The sequence below is a fragment of the Ambystoma mexicanum genome, chromosome 5q, assembly GCF_040938575.1.
Source record: "Ambystoma mexicanum isolate Mex_15411 chromosome 5q, UKY_AmexF1_1, whole genome shotgun sequence".
NCBI classification, from domain to species: domain Eukaryota; kingdom Metazoa; phylum Chordata; class Amphibia; order Caudata; family Ambystomatidae; genus Ambystoma; species Ambystoma mexicanum.
In genome coordinates, this window is record NC_090933.1 from 1,365,903,721 (window position 1) to 1,365,923,493 (window position 19,773).

At 42.2% G+C, this 19,773-nt stretch overlaps 1 protein-coding gene across 1 annotated transcript in view; it reads right to left on the reverse strand.

Annotated features, from left to right (window-relative positions):
* LOC138498429 (scavenger receptor cysteine-rich type 1 protein M130-like) overlaps positions 1-19,773 on the reverse strand; it is a 950,335-nt gene that overhangs the window by 666,704 nt on the left and 263,858 nt on the right. The window contains exon 4 of the mRNA XM_069622185.1: positions 16,028-16,342. Coding sequence (XP_069478286.1) covers positions 16,028-16,342 — 315 coding nt within the window. The remainder of the gene's footprint in view (positions 1-16,027; positions 16,343-19,773) is intronic.

Genomic DNA, 19,773 nt, shown 5'->3' on the forward strand with positions numbered 1-19,773 from the left:
CCTGTCCTGACTTACTGAAAGCAAAAGGCGGTACCAATTTTATTAAATGGGTCTGAGACTAAAAATATATTCTAACAGACATTTAGGAACATTACCCCCGTCGCTCCTGGAGACAGGTTTTGCTGCTGCCAAACTGTGTCCCAGTAGCAATTATACGATTTGAACTAGGTCTTAAATCTCTAAATGCCAGCTATTCTTGGAATTTGTGCAATCTCCTAAGGAAGTGTATTCTTGCCCCAGATCAAAGCACACTACTTGGGATTCTGGCGCTCCATCCAACTAACGCAACCCATGATTTCATGGTTAAATGGAGGGGAACGGTATTGAACATCTTAAGCAATGCAGATATAACCATGGACCTTCTATTAGACAATCTACTACGAGCTAAGACCAAACTCTATCAATATGATTGGATAATGACCCAACAACAATGTACCACCTGTGTCGATTACAAATCCAATCCCTGTGAATCCCAAAAAATGAATGCAGTGGCCAATTATTTGATCAAAAGCCCAGGAATGTTGCTGCACATTTGGCATCTGGGTGGGCACAAGGGCCAGCCTCAACCCACCACGAGAAGGGACACACTACTACAATGAGGTATTGAGCTATGTTACATCTCTCACCCATGTCCGCATAGTCAATATGGAGCTCATGGAATGGCCCGATGGGGCGGGCTAGAGTGCCTCGTAACGTGCAGAGCGTCATTCCAGTACTGATTACTTGACATGTTGTACACTGTATAACCAGTGCTTTGAGGTGTTCCTGGAGGTTCGGTATGAACCAGTCCTCCTGGATGTCTGCTGCAATGTGTTGCTTTGAACTGTGAGATGGGTAGTGCAATAGCTCCTATGCCGTGAGCAGTAGTTCAATGGGCATTACTGCCTTGCCTGTGCATTGCTGTTTCCATAAGAGATCAATTGGTGATTGTACGCACCCTCACTTGAGCCAAATGTCTTTCTCTTCCTGTGGTGCTCTACATTGGAGCTGAATTATTTATGTTGTGGGCCGTGTTGCTAATGGGTCCTTCTCTGGTTGTGCCAAAATGGTAGTGACAACGTACTCAGGAGGTGTGGGCACTGGGAGGTATGCTGCCACTGTGGCCACCGTATCTGCAGCTGCGTTTCACAAAGAAACGTTGTAGGGTATGGGCAGCACAGTTGAAGACCGCCACTACAGATGCTACTGTCAGGATGGAAATCAGGGCATTTACTAGTGCTGAATGTTGCACAAGTGAACCATCTGCCCATCAAAAGTCCCATATTTTCCAGCACAAGAGACCAGCATGCACCATTGTGTTGACAATTGCTGAGTCTGAGTAGATGGTTACATGACAATCCTTCGATGCTTGAAGTGCTTCTATGAGCACTATGAGCTCTGCTGCTTGTGCTGAGTAGGGCATTGATAGTCTTCTCAGTACTAGTATTTCATACTCCCTCGCTTCTAAGCGCACCACTGCCGCCCCAGTATATAATTGTCTTGTGTCCTGGTCAATTGTCGCTGACCCGTCAACAAAGAACACCTCATCCACTACTAGTGGACTGTATTTGACTTTGGGATGGCATTCTCTTCGACCTCATATGTGGCGCAGTTATGTTGTTCCAAATCTTGTCTGTAGCCGCTTCCGTTAGGAACATGGCAGGATGTGCTGTTTTGCATCGTACTACATGGTCATTTGGGCTTGAGATGATAATCTCATATGCTGATGCTCTCTGGGTGGTGAGGGTGGACTTCAATCTCTCTAAGATCACAAATACAGAGTGCTCCACATACAATTTTACTGAGAACCCATCACAATTGTAGAGCTCTTCTCAAAGGCAAAGGCAGCTGCAGCGAGAGCTTGTTCATATGCAAACTGTCCGTGCATCACTGAATGCAGAGTACTGCTGAAGTAGGCCTGTAACTTATGGCCCATTGTGCTCTTCTCTGTCAATACTGCAGTCATATGTGTTCCATTTGAGTGTGAAAATATGTTAAACTCCTGCATGTAGTCTGGAGTGGCAAGAACTGGGGCTGTGGAAATCACTTCTTTTAGGTAATCGAAATGTTGCATCATGTCTGCTGTCCTTTTTAGCATATGGCTGCCTTTTTGTGCTTCATTTAGGCCCTGTATGAGTGGTCTTGTGCATGCTGCACAGTCCAGAAGCCCTGCAGTAGTTGCATAACCCCAGGAATTTCTGCATGCCCTTTACTGTAACTGGCTTGGGCATGGCACGCACATTCACTACTCTGTCTGGTTCGATTCTCTTGCCATCTGCTGAAATGAGCTGTCCTAAATAGAGTACCTCAAAGAAAAGATGGGTGATAGCTTTCTTGGTTGTTAACAGGGGGCCTGGTTCTAGAAAGCAAGGCAAACAACATTTTATTAAAAAATACATCATATTTAAAAACAAAAGGACAACAATATGCTATTGGCGACCATCAAGATAGATATTCAAATGTTGTGTCATAGATGCTGAATCAAAACAATAAATCAATGTGTAGTAACACATTTGAAACACATTTTTACTGTCAGATGGTTCTTTAAATAAAATGTTTTTTTCATCTGTATGATTACACGTGTGATCCTCATTAGCTAGCATTAATTATGTTTAGCTCTAAATAGGTGTTTTCCCCCTTGTGCATCTAAAGGGAGGGCCAATCTGGTTTGTATTCCCTTTTCTTAAATAGAGAACCTCAAGCTGACAGTATTGGAGCTTTGCGTTTTCAACTCTGTACCCCTTATGGGCTAACAGTTGCAGTAAGGTAATGGAATCTCTGCAGCAGTTTTGCTCACTGTCACTGCATACTAACACGTTGTCACATACTGGATACTGTGCTGGGCACATGGATGTTACCTACGTTTTCGTGCAGTATTGTGTTAAAGATGCTAGGGCTCTCACATTACCCTTGGGGCAAACACATGTACTCCTAGTGCTTCCCTCTATGTCTAACAACTGTGAGATACTGTGAGTTTGGGTGCAATGATATCGAGAAGAAGGCATTCTTTATATCATCCCCTGTGAAGTGCGTTGCTTTTTTGGGGATAATACACAAAATGGAGGCCGGGTTCGGAACTAGGGGAAATTCTTTGTGTACTATGTCATTAAGTGGGCAGAGATCCTGGATCATTCTCCAATTACCCCCGTTGCCTTTTTGACAGGGTATATGGCTGTGTTGCATGGTGAGCTAGAGAACACTATGATCCCTTGGTGCAGCAAGGCTTGCGTTGTGTCCTTTATCCCTTCTTCTGCCTCCCTTGAGGGTGGGTATTGTTTCACTCAGGGTAGTACTGCTCTATGTTTTAGTGTGATCTGCATTGATCTGCATTAGGGTCACTCCCTTAGTGGCCCTACATCATGCGGGTTAGTTGTCCATGATTGTGTTGGTACATGCTTTAAATCACCCTGGGTGAAAGAAGGGGGTGTGACAAAGGCCATTAGTGGTCTCTGCACTCTCCTGTACTGCACCATAATATTGCAGAGGATACAGATCTCAAGCATTAACTCTCCGTCATCATCAGTGTCTTCAAAATGTTCTCCATCTGTTGATTTTTTAAGCGGTACAGTGATATCAATGCACAATATAGTGCGACACTGCCGAGGACAACAATTATTTTTGCTGGCACCAACAAAAACTTGCAGATCTAGGAGTATTGTGCCTGTCACTAATTGAGGGGTCACTACAGGGCAGAAAATGAAATCAGTTGGCACTCTTCAGCAGGCTTTGGTAATTTGCGGCACTGCATAGACATTGCTGTTGTTCGTGAATGAGATCGTCATGTTCAACTTGCTTAGCAGATCCTTTATGAGCAAGTTAACAGGAGAGCTCTCAGAATAAAGAAGGAGCGTATGTACTACCCCTTCTCCCACCTTTAGATCTAAATGTTTTGTATATGGAATGGTTAAAATAGCCCCAGAGAATCTCTGCCTGGCGAAAGTTGTGCCTTAACTGATGCACAATTTCTTGGCTCCTGAATCCACCATAAAGATCAATGGTTTGTTCTCTATCTCTGCCCCCACCAAGGGTTCCTCTTCTGTGTTTAGGATCATCCACAAGACTGGACAGGCAATTCCTCGCTATGGTCTGTCCTAGTAAGGCTATGTGTCTGTTCCTGGGAACAAGAAAAGGTTTCCCCCACCACTGTTGCCCTTTGAATTAGGGCCACTGTACCATTGGGCAAGTCGCCAAAGGTGTTTGCGTTTCCCAGCTGCTGAATGTTGGTGTGAGGCTGGTGATGTTGTATTGCCTATTGGGGGTGTTGCACCGGGGCATGGGATCTGTGGGGGTAACTGAGTGTAAGCCTGGTGTATCTCACATGGTATTGAGGTAATTCTAGGGGTCATTCCCTGAGGAGCCCCTTGGGATGGTGGGCCATAGTTCTGCTGTCCATAGCTATATCCCATACATTGGACCTCATTATAAGTTTGCCGGCCGAGGAACTACAGTACCGGTAAGCTTGCAGGTACCGTACTTCCTTGACAAGCAAACTATGAGTTGTGCTCGCGGGTGCCTTTCTGCCCGCTAGGACTGACCTGGTGGGCAGAGCGGCACCCGCGAACACAGCATGTCGGATGCACCGGCACCATTTGCAACAGTGCCGTTACATACAACCTCCCCATTCCCATTGAACCTGATGGGGCTCAAATGGGAATGGAGAGCGTTCTGTTCCGGTGCCCGTGATTGGGCAATTATCGCCAAACTTCTAAAGAGGCCCTTTATCTACTACTGCACTCCCTTGATAAAGTGCCCCCAGTTCTCACAGTTCCATCTTTGCCACATTCCTCTTCCTCTGGGTCCCATTCCCCCGAACGGCCTCCCAGTCATACTCTGAACCCACCATGTCCACGCTGCTATCTTCCTTGCCACTGTGGCCCAGTGAATTGTGGGTTTCTGCCCCACTATCCTTGGCCTCTTTCAGCCCAAACCACGGCTATTGTGGCATTTGTAAAGCTAGTGGTATATCCTCTCTTCTCTATCTGTGTTGGGGTCGGTCCCACTTGGGCTAATTTATTCGGTACCAGTCTCACTTCCTTTGCCTGTCTCCTCTGAAGCATTTCTTTCTCATGCTCTTTAATTCTTCTACAATGATGCACTATAATGCTTTGAATTCCAGGCCACGCTTTCACCTCGACCCACACAATTTTGTCGAGTGCCTTTTGCACTTCTTTGGGCAGGCCTTGTTTTACTATAAAATAGAAAAAGGGTATTGACTGGCCCCAGGCATTACCTGTTTCTGCCCTCCACATCTCTTGGACCTTGAGAATGAATTGTGCAGTGTCCGCATAATTTCCCATTGTACATTGCATGATGGACTGCAAATCTGGCGTGTCTGGGAACGCTCACCTTAGCATATAGAGTATACATATAATACTAGAATGAATGCAATTTTAAATTATCTGGGTGTAGAACAGTGGGACCTGAGAGCACGTCCTGAATATGTTGAACGTGACTGGATTAGAACTATCAGTGAACTACTGAAATTTGGTACCTATAGTGAATTCGCAAAATTCTCTAGAAAGCATGATGGTTGTTGTCCATATTTGGCAATATTTCCGTGTAACATTGCATGCATGTATTTCATGCAATTAAATGCAAACACTGGAACGTACCATATTCTGGGGGTCTTTCCTGCTGAATGTTCATAAAATACACACTGCTTGCTGCAGGGTGCCTGCCGCTCTTTGCTTGTGAGCTATCTGAGAGCAACTCTTTCTAAATGTCGGCCAAGAATCAAAATGGCTTCTTTCCTGTTCACATATTGCTTTACAAAAGACCCCATGCTATAAGCCCCCCCTACAACCATCTTACACCCCACCCGTTCTTCTGTATGCTACCAAAACAACCACCCGGGGACTTCTTGCTCTGCTCTGCTTCTCTGGCATTCTATGCAAGCAGCACCGTATTCAGTGACGTCCTCATCCTCGATGTCACTCACCACGTTACTAGTGATGTCATCACATAACTTGAGCAATTGATACTTGTGCCCCCCTTGACAGTGTTGAATATGGACCTTTGCAACAAAACCATCATTCTTTGTTTGGAAGATGGGCTCCTTCAGACTGGAAACTCTCAAGGATTTCACCTATCTTGGGTTTCGTCTCTGTTACACACATTATATAGTTGTTATATAAAAATATGCAAGATGAAGTCAAATGACTAGTCTCCACTGTAAATAGAGGCGATTTTTAATTGTGCCAATAATACGCTATTCGAAATCAAAGGTGATATCTTCCCTGCTTTATGGTGTCGAGTTTCTTCCCTTTCAACCTTTCCTTTGAGACCGATTAGAGTGTGTAATATGGAGGGAGGGCTTGCCCCTACCCAAGTCTACCCTTGCTGCTGTCATTCATTTTGAATTGGACCTCATATCTTTGTTGTCTAGGATTAAGGAGCAAAAACATCTACTTATATGTAAAAAAAAAAATGAGGAATTCTCCACCTAACTCGCTGTTCCCTCTATTTTAAAATTAATTCATGTTAGGTGATTCCTATCAAACTGGGCAATGTCCCGTGAAGAAACTCTTACTGCTAATAACTTATCCAAAGCTTGTCTGATAAGGGACCCCCTTACGGTTAGACATCCATGTGGGATGTGTGTTTAATTTGTAATCAGCTATTTGTATTTGTTTTTTTTTTATAGCTCTACCAACTTACATACAACATGTGGGTAGAGCTACTGAATGACAAGAATATATACAAAATAAAATACAAAGCATGTACAGGCAGAAAGGATATGCACGAGTTGTTTATGTACAGAGATATGAACAGAGTAGTACAGAAGGTAATATGCACAGGAGCTAAACATTGGGATACGAAGGTTTAGTGGCAGAATGACCGTATCCCTAGTATATCGTCTGATATCTTATGTGTTTTGTGCTAAGAGCCACCCTTTAGTTTTGCTCTTGAAGGAATGGAAGGAAGGTTAAGCTCTTATAGCATTCGGAAGTGTATTCCAGAGCTTAGATGCCAGGACAGGGAAACTAGCGCCGCCTGCTTTTTGAAGTTTAAATCTAGGCAGGGATAGGCTATGAGCTTGGGCCGCTCTCATGGGTCGAGAGGAAGTGTGGGGTGTGAGACGGTTGGCTAAGTACATAGGAGCCTGGTTGGACAGGCACTTGTGAGTTAGGGCGAGTGTTATCAGCCAATGTAGGTTGTGTCTATGGTTAGAGATGTGGTGGTTTCTAGGTATGTTTAAAGCTGCTCTAATGGCATTAGATCTAACGGAAAGACGATTTATACTTTTAGTCAGGATGAACTAGCTCCCTCTAGTGGCCATTACCGGTGTAATTGATAAGATCCCTAGGGCGGGTCGTCACTGTCGACTGTGCAAGCATAACAAAATTGTTGAGACTGAGAAACATCTATTGACTAGTTGCCCCAAGATGCTGAACGTGTATAAAAGACACTATGACAAATATGTGTACGATATTAAACACACAGGTGAAGACATCTTGTGGTGGCAAATTATTAACACTCCCAACTTGAAGAAATATATTGCAATGTATAATGTTTGGCTTACGCTTGAGAATTTGCTCAAGATATTGATTTAATTTGGTGTGAGGAGTATTTTCTGCCATACACATGGTGTATTCCATGAGTAAGTAAACAATTAATTTGGCGAAATATAATTGCTATAAGTGCATGTTTTAGGTGTATCTTTTAACCTTTGCTTTTTAGTGCATGATTTTAGTAGGAATGATGAATTAAGTTTGTAGATTTTAGATATTTGTACTCCTTTACATGTATGGATCATAAACATATCTCATTATGTGTATGATGTATATACTATGTGAAAAGTTTATTTATAAACTAAAACACATTAATAAATAAATAAAACATATTCCTAATGGCTTGGAGTTTATTAAGGTTTAGATTGGCTACTCCCAAGGTAAAGGGTGCTACAATAGCCTATGGTTCTATGGTTCATAGTCAAAACCTTGAAAATCAAAATGTTCACATTTTTTTTATTTGAAATGGGGGGCTTCCCCCACAACCCTCTTTTTTTTTTGATTTTACCTTTTTTGTTTTAAATACGAGAGCCAAAAAATAACTATAAATAAAAAAATAAATTATTACTTTTTTTTTACTTTTATTTTTCAACATTTTTGTCATTCGACATTTTTGTTCTCGATATTTTCAGTGCACTCCATAGTCTATCTTGGACATGACGAGTGTTTTAGCCAAGATAGTGCAATTAGTAGTAGTAGTCAAGAATTGTCTACAGGCTGTAATAAGCTTGCATGTGTAGGCCGACGCTGAGCTGACAGCATTAGTTTGTCTACACAATGATAGTGTTGAATCAAGGTAAATTCTTAAGGTTTTGGCGTCCTTAGAAACCTTAATAACATTTCCATTAATGATGAACAACTGGAAGGAAGGGTCTAGTTTATTCAGACGTTGCTGTGAACCCAAAATGAGGAGTTCCGTCTTGTCGTCATTGAGACAAAGCTCATGTTGTGGCATCCAAACCTAAATAACCAAGTATACGTCATTCAGGGATTTAGTGTCCACTGCATAGTCACCCATGATGGGGATGAGTATCTGGGTGTCCTCGGCATAGTTTGTGCACGAGACACCCAGATAGTCAAGAACATCAAACAGGGGTTTAGTGAACACGTTATGAAGTGTTAGTCACACAAAGAAACCTTGGGGTACAACACAGTGGATGGGCGCAGGCTCAGCAGATGCTAGCGGGGAAAACACCGGCATGGATCTCTTGCTTAAGAAGGATCTGATCAAGGCTGTGGCAGAGTCAGAAAAGTGGGCAGCTGATATGAGGTGCTGGCAAAGGATTTGGTGATTAACCAAATCAAAGGCAGCTGAAAGATCAAGTAATAATAGAAAAGCTATTTTCCTGTTGTCTTTCAGCACCTTGATCTGTGTTTTGAGGTCTATAAGGGCAGCATCTGTCCCGTGATTAGGCCGGAAGCTGGATTGCCTTAGGCCAAGAAGAGTGTTAACTTCCAGATAATCCTGAATCTGGAGGTAAGCAGCCCAATCCAATATTTTGAGTAATAATGGGACCTTGGTAATGTGCCTATAGTTGGTAGGTAGGTTGGGTTCAAGGGACGGTTTATTAGGCAGAGAGTTGACCCAACCGTCCTTTAGGTTGTCCGGGACTGTGTTTGTTTTGAAGGATGAGTTTATAAAGGCCGTTATGAAAGGGGCTAGATCATGGGAGGCCTCCTTGATAATGGGGACTGGGCACGAATCACCTTGACAGTTGGATGGTATAATTTTGTTAATGATACATTCAACTTCGGCAATAGTGAGTGGGGAGAAGCAGAAGGGTTTAAAGTTAGGAGTGGCCTGGGTGGTAGCAGTTGTGGGGGTGTTTGGTTGCTTGCCTGTCTGTAGACATCTTCAAACTATTTTGTTATTTGTTCTTGGAATTGAAGACACTTAATACTAGTCCACTATAACTAATCAAATGTCTTTCAAAGTTTGTTCAATTTAATTTCATGACAATTAAATGAAATATTTATTTGACACATGAAATTATTGGTTGTACAGCAAAAGTACAATATAATGTACGATTTGGAGTTTACGTGAGATACTGAATAACATTGAGACTTTGGAACATTGGTTCCTCAAATGTAAATTTCTGGATGATATGAGAATTGTGACATTAGGTCGTTTTGTAAACAATTCAATTATTTAAAAAAAAAGAATTCTTCCATTGGATCTTAAATTAATATCAGACATTGTTCATTATTACATCAGTTAATTTTATTGTGGCTATTCGTAACCTAGATGAATAATTTGTTTTAAATTAAATCGCATGTAAATCTTTTTCCGTTTTAACTAATGAAATGTGAACATTTGTATTCACTCATTCTCTATGGACTCTGTAATATAATGTAACAATTGTATATTGTAAATATGTTAAACAATTGTTTTTCTTACAATATGTGTAACGAGTTTATTTTTAAACTATAACACACTAAATACATACAAATATATACAAAATGCCTGCAAATTGGGTTTTGTAGCCAACTTTTCTGGTTGCTAAAAACAGGACAATTCCATACAAATCCATTTCTTTTAAAATTGCATGAAAATCTCAAGGAGGAGTAAAATCATGTGCCTTTGAAGGTAAATGGAGAATTCATGGTGGAATTGCAACCTCTGCTCCATGCCCGCACTCCACCCCATCTGGGTGCAAGAAGCTGCTCCAGTACACAAAGCACACTGCAGAGTGCCTGTATATGTTACAGAGATAATTGCTTTCCTTCTGCAAACTATAGTATCAATGGAATATCAACATCCTATTGATGCATAATAATCATACTATTATTTTGTCATATTACATAAATCCATCCAGTATGTTTTTTTAACGGCCCAAAATTTGCAAAAATATATTGGTGCTATCTGGGTTTGGTCCGTGGATGGGTCTCTGATTGTCCCACCGGGAGACGTAATTTCTACAGAAAACGGACTCACACACTGATTGGATGGTGAAAAGGTTGAAGTGTGTCTGACATTTTGGAAACAACCGCCATGTTGGATTCACGGAAATCCGCCGGTGCCCGCAAACATCACGGTAAAAACATATTAAAACATCACATTACACTTGTCAAACTCATCAAACAATCTCTGGGGAGGTGGAGGGTGATGAAGATGGGTTGGGACATGGCCGTAAGAATACAAAAAACAAGTGTTTTTCCTTCCCGAAGTCCACAAACAGTCCAGAAGTTCATGTACAGTCCTGTGATGTTCACAAACACTTCAGATATCCGGGGACATCTATGCCTATTCCTGCATTACAGGGTTGGTGAAAATCAGTTTTTGGATGGACTATAACTTTGGCACCACTCAATGAAACGGCATGGAATCTTGGAATTCCATTCTAGACCTGATTCTGAATAGTTTTGGAAAGTGTGGCGCTGTTTTGTCAAGAGGGAACAAAACTAGAGACGAGTCCTAAAAAAACTGTAAAGGCTTATAAATGTAGTGCCATTTGAGGAATCTGCATAAAAGTTTGCAAAACGATTTTAAATCTGGATATAAATGTTTTTGCAAAGTTTGTTGGGGTTCTGTCAAGAGGGGGAAAAAATTAGAGGGGGCATCTCAACATTTTTAGATGGCTTATAACTTTGTTGCCGTTTGACGAATGTGGACAAAAGCTTTAATAGAGATTACCGACCCAACCTTGAATGTGTGTGTGAAGTCTGAATGGAGTTTGTCAAATGGGGTGTAAGTTATATGAGTATTGTGTGTACATACATTTTGACACCTTTGAAAAAATAAAACATGGCCGGATTTCCAGCACACTCGTGTAAGGAGCATTGGCAAGGATCTTAAAGCATGGTTTGCAAATTTGCCTGTGTTTTATTTTTTGCAAGTGTCATAATGTAGATATAAAAAATAATGATATAACTTTGGTGACTGAGGTATAGCCTGTGGCCATGGGCAGTGGCCAGATTGTCCGGGTCATGGCATAAGGTCATGACCTGGACAATCTGGCTACTGGACTTGACCACAAGGGACGACAATTGGGGTTAAATTGACCATCTCCACCTGGGACCGGCTATGTGGTTAAGTTATTCGAAAGTGGGATAGGTCTGAAAGGGAAAAGAAAATGTGCTCCTGGAAATATGTTCTCTCTTTGCCTTCTTCAGGCTGCCATGGAAAGGGAAGAGGGGCTCTGTACGGAGCCACACATTCCCTTTCCATGGTGGCCATCTTAGAAAATACCTTTTTTTTTAGCACACTGGGTTCCTGCCTTGGGAACCCGTGGTGCTAAGGGCTTTTATCCCCAATTACAGGGGCTGGAATGGAGGAGAAGGGTCCGGAGCCCTCGTAATCCACCCAAGCGAAGCTTAGGCGGATAACTTGGGCTGCTGGGACGTTATCCCCCGTTCCAGTCCCTGGAACAGGGGATGAACGCCACATTTTTGCCATTAGCATAACAAAAAATGCTAATGGATATGTTGGAAAATCTTATTGAGTCTATGTACTTTACTGAGATATGTAAAGTAGATGGAGTCTATAAGATTTGTTTTCGTTCAATTTGTTTTGTTGTGAAAGGTGATTCCTAAAGGACGTAGAGGTTAGAACGTAAGGTGGGAGGGAAATGAGGGAAGAGGCACCAGGCACTAATATGGAGGCCAGGTGGACAGGTGAATATGTTGCATGTGTGTTACTTCTAAGATAGGGGGCAGTGTTTCTCATGCTCCTTGATTACAGCTTCAAAAGCACTTTGAAATTGCTTCCCCGTACAGAGTGGTTTGTTGCAGTATATGTAGAGGACTGGTGTCTTCGAAAGATATGGATCAACAGCCTATTGTATTGCTTGCAAGGTAGCTGGTGGGATTGTGTGTCACACAGAAGTAGGCTGTGTGGTTACAGTATTGGTTGAGGAAGATGAGGTGGAGGAAGACAGCCTACTACTTGCTAAGAAAGGAACAACCTTTCTGAGAGCATTGCAGTGGTTGGATTTGGTGTGGCAGCACATGGAGGTGGTACCGTAGGAGTACTGTCCAGGCAGTCCGGGAGACTGATTACAAAGTTGCACTCAGTGCATTTCACTTTGGTAGCTTTAGCCTTTGGTACATTCCCAACAATGGTACCCAACAATGGTAAAGAACTGCCAATTTGATATTCTGACTGTCAGTGAACAAAACCGCCTGCGCTAGATATGTCATTGAACAAAAACATGATTCTCTCTGGGGCTAGAGGCAGGCACTTCCTCTGCCTCATCTTCTTGGTCCTCTTCATTGTCTTTAGAAGTTATGCGCTTTCTTTGTTGTGTAGGTCCTCCAGCTTGTGGTAGTGGTGGCTCTTGGGGAGGAGGGAGGCTAATATTCTTCCCTGTATGTGCTTTGTACTCGATTGTTAATGGATATTGAGTGACAATAGGTGTAGGAGCTGTGCAAGGGTACATTTTGAGCTTGAAAGTTCCTAGATTAGTTATGAACGGTCCTCAAAGCACGGACCCGATCCAAAGTGCGGGCGCGTTTGTGGACACATATCATGCCGCATGTGAGCGCATGGTCACGTGGCATTGTCCAGAAGGTCCACAATGACATCAGACATTCGCAGACATGGATGGAAGCAAAAACAGTGGAAAAATTTGCCAAAAGTGTACAGAAGTGTTAGAAATGATGCTAGAATGTGGGAAATGGCAGAGTTTTAAGGTGGAACTTTAAATTGGAGAGAAATGTTGCTATATTGGGTATGATATTAGTAGGTTGTAGGAAAATGGCATGCATTGATAAGAACTTATGAAATTCACTGACAAAACTTTGTTAAAGGGACATTATGGTTTATTTGCACTAATAAAAACCTATGAAATTCAATGAAAACACTTAGTTGAAGGAATGTTATGGTTACAAGTAACACCGAAAAACCTCAAAAATTCTCCAGTGATGGTCAGCTAAGCAACCATAACTAGTGGTACCTCCGTTTACTGCTAAGACTAACACCTAGGACATCAAAGATGATATTACAAATATCATTGATGACATCACTGATGACATCACATGTAAAATTAATTTTGATGAAAAGTCCCTACAAGGAGTTGAGTTTATAATTTTGGTAGCAAAATGTCAGGGGTGATCGGGAGAGCGATCATGAACTACTTCATCTATTAAATAATGTACTCATCTGAACAACTTTGTATTGGAGTGTTATTGTTAATACAGGAACCTAATCAAACATAAACATAGGCAACGGCTGCAGCATGCATCATTGAAGTACAATATTTATAATCATGTAATTTTGGATAGTACAATAATGAATGCTACCTTATAAGAATTTTGAGTAATGTTAAAGATACAGGGAAACTAAAGTAAGGAAGAAAGAAACAGCATCATCAGAAAAAGTTAATAGCATTAAAGTTTATCTTTATCTATGCAAGTCAATTGTGCGTTTGAGGCCTTCTTATTGCCCCATGCATGTGCACCATGAGCTGAGACCAAACCCATAGGAAAGTACTTTAAGAACATATGACAAGGTTAACATCTAGATATATAGCACCTTTTGAATTTTAATATTCTGACTGTCAGTGAACAAAACCGCCTGCGCTAGATATGTCATTGAACAAAAACAAGTGGCCCAGGTATGTGATGTCATCATATATATTATTACACACAACACACCCCTTTATATATTGGTGGTTAGTGTACAGCCTTCCAAGTGTCTGTATTTGAGTGTATCATCTTTTTGTCAACAGACCTAATTTGAAAAAGACTTATGTTCCCAAGGTTGAATCACCTCCCTCGCTTTGTTTGCTTCGTAGCTTACCACAAGAGAATGTCAGGTGTCCTGGGACAGCCCTACCTCCCCACTGACACCCCTTACTATTGGACTTTCCCAAAGGTCTGTCCTTGGTCCAATTCTCTTCCCTCTCTATACTTCTGCTCTTTGCGCACTGATCTCCTCTTACAGATTCTTCTAGCAACTGACAACACTCACATCTTATTCTCCTTTCACTCCTTACCCACCAAGCTGTTGTCAAAAATCTCAAACTATCTCTTCCCCATCAAATATTGGATAGTGTCTCACTCACTCATGCTTAATTCCACTAAGACTGAAGTTCTCTATTTCCAGGCCAAGCAGGCTATCTCTTCCTCTCCTCCTCATCTTCTCTTCTCTTCTGACTCCCTTCCTGCCTCTGCATCCGCTCGTAACCTTGGTGTCATCTTCAACCAATCTCCCAACTTCTCGTTCTTCATCTCCAAATCTACCACTGCATCCAAACTCAACCTCCTCAATATCAGGGAGAGCTGTCATCTTGCTTTCAGTATTGCTAACCAGCCAATCTCCTCCTTAGTTCTTTCTACATCTGACTATTGTGCCAGTCTCCTATATAGGATTCCCAACTCTGCTTTTTTTCCCTCTAGACAGATTCCACAAATGTGCAGTCCGCACACTTTTCAGCCTTTCTAGCTTTCCCTCTGCCTCCTCTGTTTGTCATCAGGTTGATTCACTATCTATGAAAGAAAGGGCTATGGATTAACTTCTTATCATTAGCTTCAAAACTCAAAACTATCCATGATTCACCCTACATATCTGCTCATCACACTGTCTCCGCTCCTCCTCGCTTGTTAAAATCATGCTCACCTCACCTCCTTGCCACCACATAGGCATCCCGTGCTCCCTGGAGTGTCTGCTCTCTCCTTCTCTCCTCGCTCCCCTACTCTGGAACGCTTTTCCCTTCAATCTCTGTACTACTCCAACTCTACCACTTATTAAATCCTAACTTGAAGCTCTCCTTTCCAAAAAAACCTGTTTTGTTGCACTCTGTGCTACAGCATCACCCTGTTTCCTTTCTCCCTACCCTTCACTGACAACACTATAGCACTTTTCTGTCACCCCTACATCTCTAATTCAGCATTTTCTCCACCCTCCCGTTCCCATGTCATTATGTCCTGTCCTCAACCCTGGTTTATGTTTCTGCCTTCCCCTGCAACATCTGGTTTTGAAGTCACATTCTCTCATCCCATTGTAAAGGACCCATGTCCCCCTGCACTTTACTGAAACACATGGAGACAATGCAATGGGTTACAGTTGCAATACTCTAAATATACAATATGGAACATCTTCAAAAGAAATAATTGTTCTTGCCCAGTACTCCCTCACAAACCTTTGGGGCATTTAGGAGAGGAGGAGATGATTACTGCTGCACTCTCTCTCTATTAGACATTTACTTGCAGTGAGTACAGAAAATAGTGTGAAGGGAGCACTGAGGGCAAAAGAGGAATGCAGGATGAGTTGTGCTTTCATGGAACAGGGGAATTTGAATAGCTAGCATAGCAAATTACTGTGCGACCACTGTTTATTGTATTCCTTGTGATTTCCCTGCACCCTAATCACATGACTGTAAATGGGTGGCCATGCAGACCATAACCATTGTCATGTGTCGCAGCATTGCACATGATTTCATTGCAGTGCCTTAAAGCTGAATTTTTGAAGTTTTTTGTTTGCTTGAAACTCATGTCTTGAAGTTTATTTTGTTACAAATACTCCTGATATATGGCACCCTTACATATTTCTTTATATCATGAGTAAAGGATTATTGGAGATGAGATTTCTCCCTTACCTGTGCAGGTCACTGCAGCAAGCCTCCCTGTAGGGCAGATGTTGTGTTCCAGGCCTCCTTGTGCACAGTTCCATAGATCAGCCTCATCTCCAATGCAATGTACATTATTCATCAGGACTGGCAAAGAACTGGTGCTGAATGTTGAATTGTAAGTGTATCTATCCACAAGTCCACAGCTGAGATATCTGCAGACAACTGAGGCGTCCTTCTGATCCCAGGAATCATCGCACACAGTCCCCCACACTCCGTTGATTCTGACTTCCACTCTCCCAGAGCACAGTGAAGGTCCATTTACTAATCTGATATCATTAGGACCTGTGAAGAGAGAAGCAATAAGGAGTAACAGTGAACCTTGCCACAAATACAACTCATTCATGGAAACATCACCTTAAGAAAGAATTCTGCAGCTGCTTCAATTTGCCCTGGAACAGTTCAATAATATCCTTTTCTTTCCAATTAATTTTCAATCTATAGAGGCGGTTCCAAACCATAGAGCATGTTCTGCGACTCTGGAGCCCCTTGCGTCTGGACGATGACACCTCCACCTCCGAATGGAAGACGCATGTGGCGGATACAGCTCATTTAGAATATTCTCAATCAATAAATCAAAGCAATGATACATCAGGAATACATATGCATTGATTAGTTGGAAAGATATTTAATTTAGCAACATTATTATTATTCCAGGGGATTCAGAACATTCCAAGAGCAGTCGGTAGCCAACGCTGAACCCTGACATTGCCAGTTGTGTATTCACTGGCTCTTAGTATATGGTCTTTTATTCATCATACAAAATGCAATGAAAACATGGTAGCGTGTATCTGTAGACATGCATGCATATATATACACTGCTTTGCCCAAAGGTTTTACAGACGTGCACAGCCGTATATATCAGGGCTTGTGCCTGTAACATGACAGAGTGCAGCATGACAGAGTGCAACATGAGAGAGTGCCACATGACAGACTGCAACATGACAGAGTGACAGAGTGCAGCGTGACAGAGTGCAGCATGACAGAGTGCAACATGATGGAGTGCCACAGTACAGAGTGCAACATGACAGAGTGGCACAGTACAGAGTGCAACATGACAGAGTGCAACATGACAGAGTGCAGAATTTCTTTTCACTCATTCTCCGGCACAAGAGATTATCCAAACACAAAACTGATTCACGCCTGCATATTCACGACAAACACTTATGCTGATCCATGGTCTTAAGACAAATGTAATTGCTGTGTTTCTTCCTTCTGCGCTTACTCAGAATAAAAAACAAATTAAAAACCAGTACTAAGTTAAACCATCAAGATTCTTTTTAAATATTTAATACCAGTGTTTATTGTTTTTAAATGGCTAGTCATAAATGTCCACCATCTTTAAATGTGCCTTGACCTTCTGTGTGTACCATGTCTTTGATAGTTCCTTATTGTTGCACATGTCATTCATTTGATTGTCTTCTCACTGTCAAACATAGCACTATGCAATAAAAATTAATAGTGATTGCAACACTTTTATATATTTAGACATTATGGGTCTAATTCATGGAAATGCACTCAGAAATCATGCAAGGGACGCACGCCAAGAAGGACACCACTCAGGCAAGTGTAGAGGAGCAACCAAATGCCTCAGCCGGAAGCCCCGCCCCCCTACAGCCTGAACATGCACCAGGTTTGACAGCACTAGTTATGACAATACTGCAACAAGAAAGCCATACCAGATGTATGAACGAAGAGATGACAGTCTCTTGAAAGCAGTCCCCAAAGGTATATGGAGACAAAAGAAAGACAAGTTGGTGACGTCACAAGAGATGAGCGTGATGCACTGAGAAGAGTGGCTGAAGAAGAGGATGTATAAACTTTATGGAACCTTATGTGAAGGTTCCCATGCAAAAAGACGATTGCATGTGTGTGTAATGCACTGCAGAAAATGCAAGCCGTTCATTGAATGTAGATGCAGTAACGCAAGCATACTAAGTAATCATAGAAGCTAGCTATAAGAAATGAATAGACTGCAGGTGAAGCCGCCATTTTATATGTTGAAACTGGACTTCAGTGTCACAATTTTAGTGAACTCATACCCACAGAGAAAGAAGGATTGAAGACTGTGTTGCAGCAAAAAATAGCTGGGAGCATGGAAGAAGCGAGAAAGGCTGCCTGGCCTTCTATCAAGAACTGGTTATCTATCCTCAAAGAACAGTAAACGTGAGAATCTGAATTCTCCCTCGTCAAGGTGCAAGGAAGAAACACCACAAGTGTCACGTTTATTAATTCAAGACAATTAAATGCTATAAAATGGGCCAAATTGTGGTCTCCTGTCACGTGAGCTGATGATGGAAATAGGAGTTGGGCATGCAGATCCGAACTGTGATAAGCGTGAACCCATACTCCCTTTTATTCCCAAGAAAAGAGAATGTATTGCAAGGCCAAGTTCAAAGACAGTCTGCATGGCGGAAGGCATTAGCAATGAGAGAAGTGGGGATAAATGGGTGGGAAGCAAAAGTCATGTCCGCCTCCCGGCAAATGGGTATGAGCTGACGTTCTACTAGTGAGCCGAATATTCCAGCTATGGCATGAGTTTGCCAACTAATTGTCGAGGGCCATATAACAAAGGGCCTTATATTTTAAGAACCAATAGTATTCTGTGTACTTAATAAGTGTTGAGGATGACTTGCACTCGAGGCAGGCTAAAGTTGTCCACCTGACCGTAGAGACCCAACCAGAACCCGATCCCATATAGAAACTTCACCATAATCCAATCCTGATGCCTCTTTGGTTTTTCTTATTTGCCACGTAGTATAATGTAATGAATGACAAATTTTTGTTATATACATGTAATTTTTTTTATTAAATGCACTGAGAGCACGATCAAGCGTCTGTTGATGTCCGTTGTAATTCCCTGTTTTAGATAATTGATATAAAAACAGTTGATAAGACTTTGCCAACTTCCCGAGTCAGTCTGATTACTTGGTGTAGGAGTTATTCTGCATCCCATCCTTTGCATGGCATGTTACTGATTAAGGACCTTATGTTCACCAAGATGAATCACATGACCCTAGGGGAAGGTCAACGTGACTCAACTGCAAACTGATGCACATCCATGGGAGATATGCCACATGGGCACAGGGGTGGGCAACGAGCAAACTGGTTTAACTTACACACAGGTCAAGCATGTGAACACAGATGTGATGGCCCAATGCCGTGGACACATTGCGGGCAAGACACACAGCGGAATCATGGCCACCTGTGGCCAACCATACTTGCACCACTCACAGCATGGCCATGCCGACTCCTGCCTGGGCCCCTCTCCACACCATTTGATCAAAAAACATACCTCCCCACAACCCATCATGTGCACATGCAACACATACATGCATCAACTGCACAGGCACACGTGGCATGACATAGCCCCAAGCACATTCACATGACATGCGCACACATCACTCTGAGTGCACAAGCATTGTCATCACTGATCACATCACAGTCCCGCAAACTGCAATGTCCAAACGTAACTACCCCAAACATCCAAATGCACGTGTGACCTCCAGACTTGAGTGATGCATAGCCACACATTGCTATTGTCGCCACATACACATGAGCAGCATGAATGTACATGACATAGTCAACACTCCCTCAGCTGTCACACTTGCCATCCAGGCATGTCTCAGACACAAGAAACATTGCATGTACACAGTTTGCAAAAACGTACTACAACACACAATGCAAATTACAATGCATTTAGAATCCGCACAGGA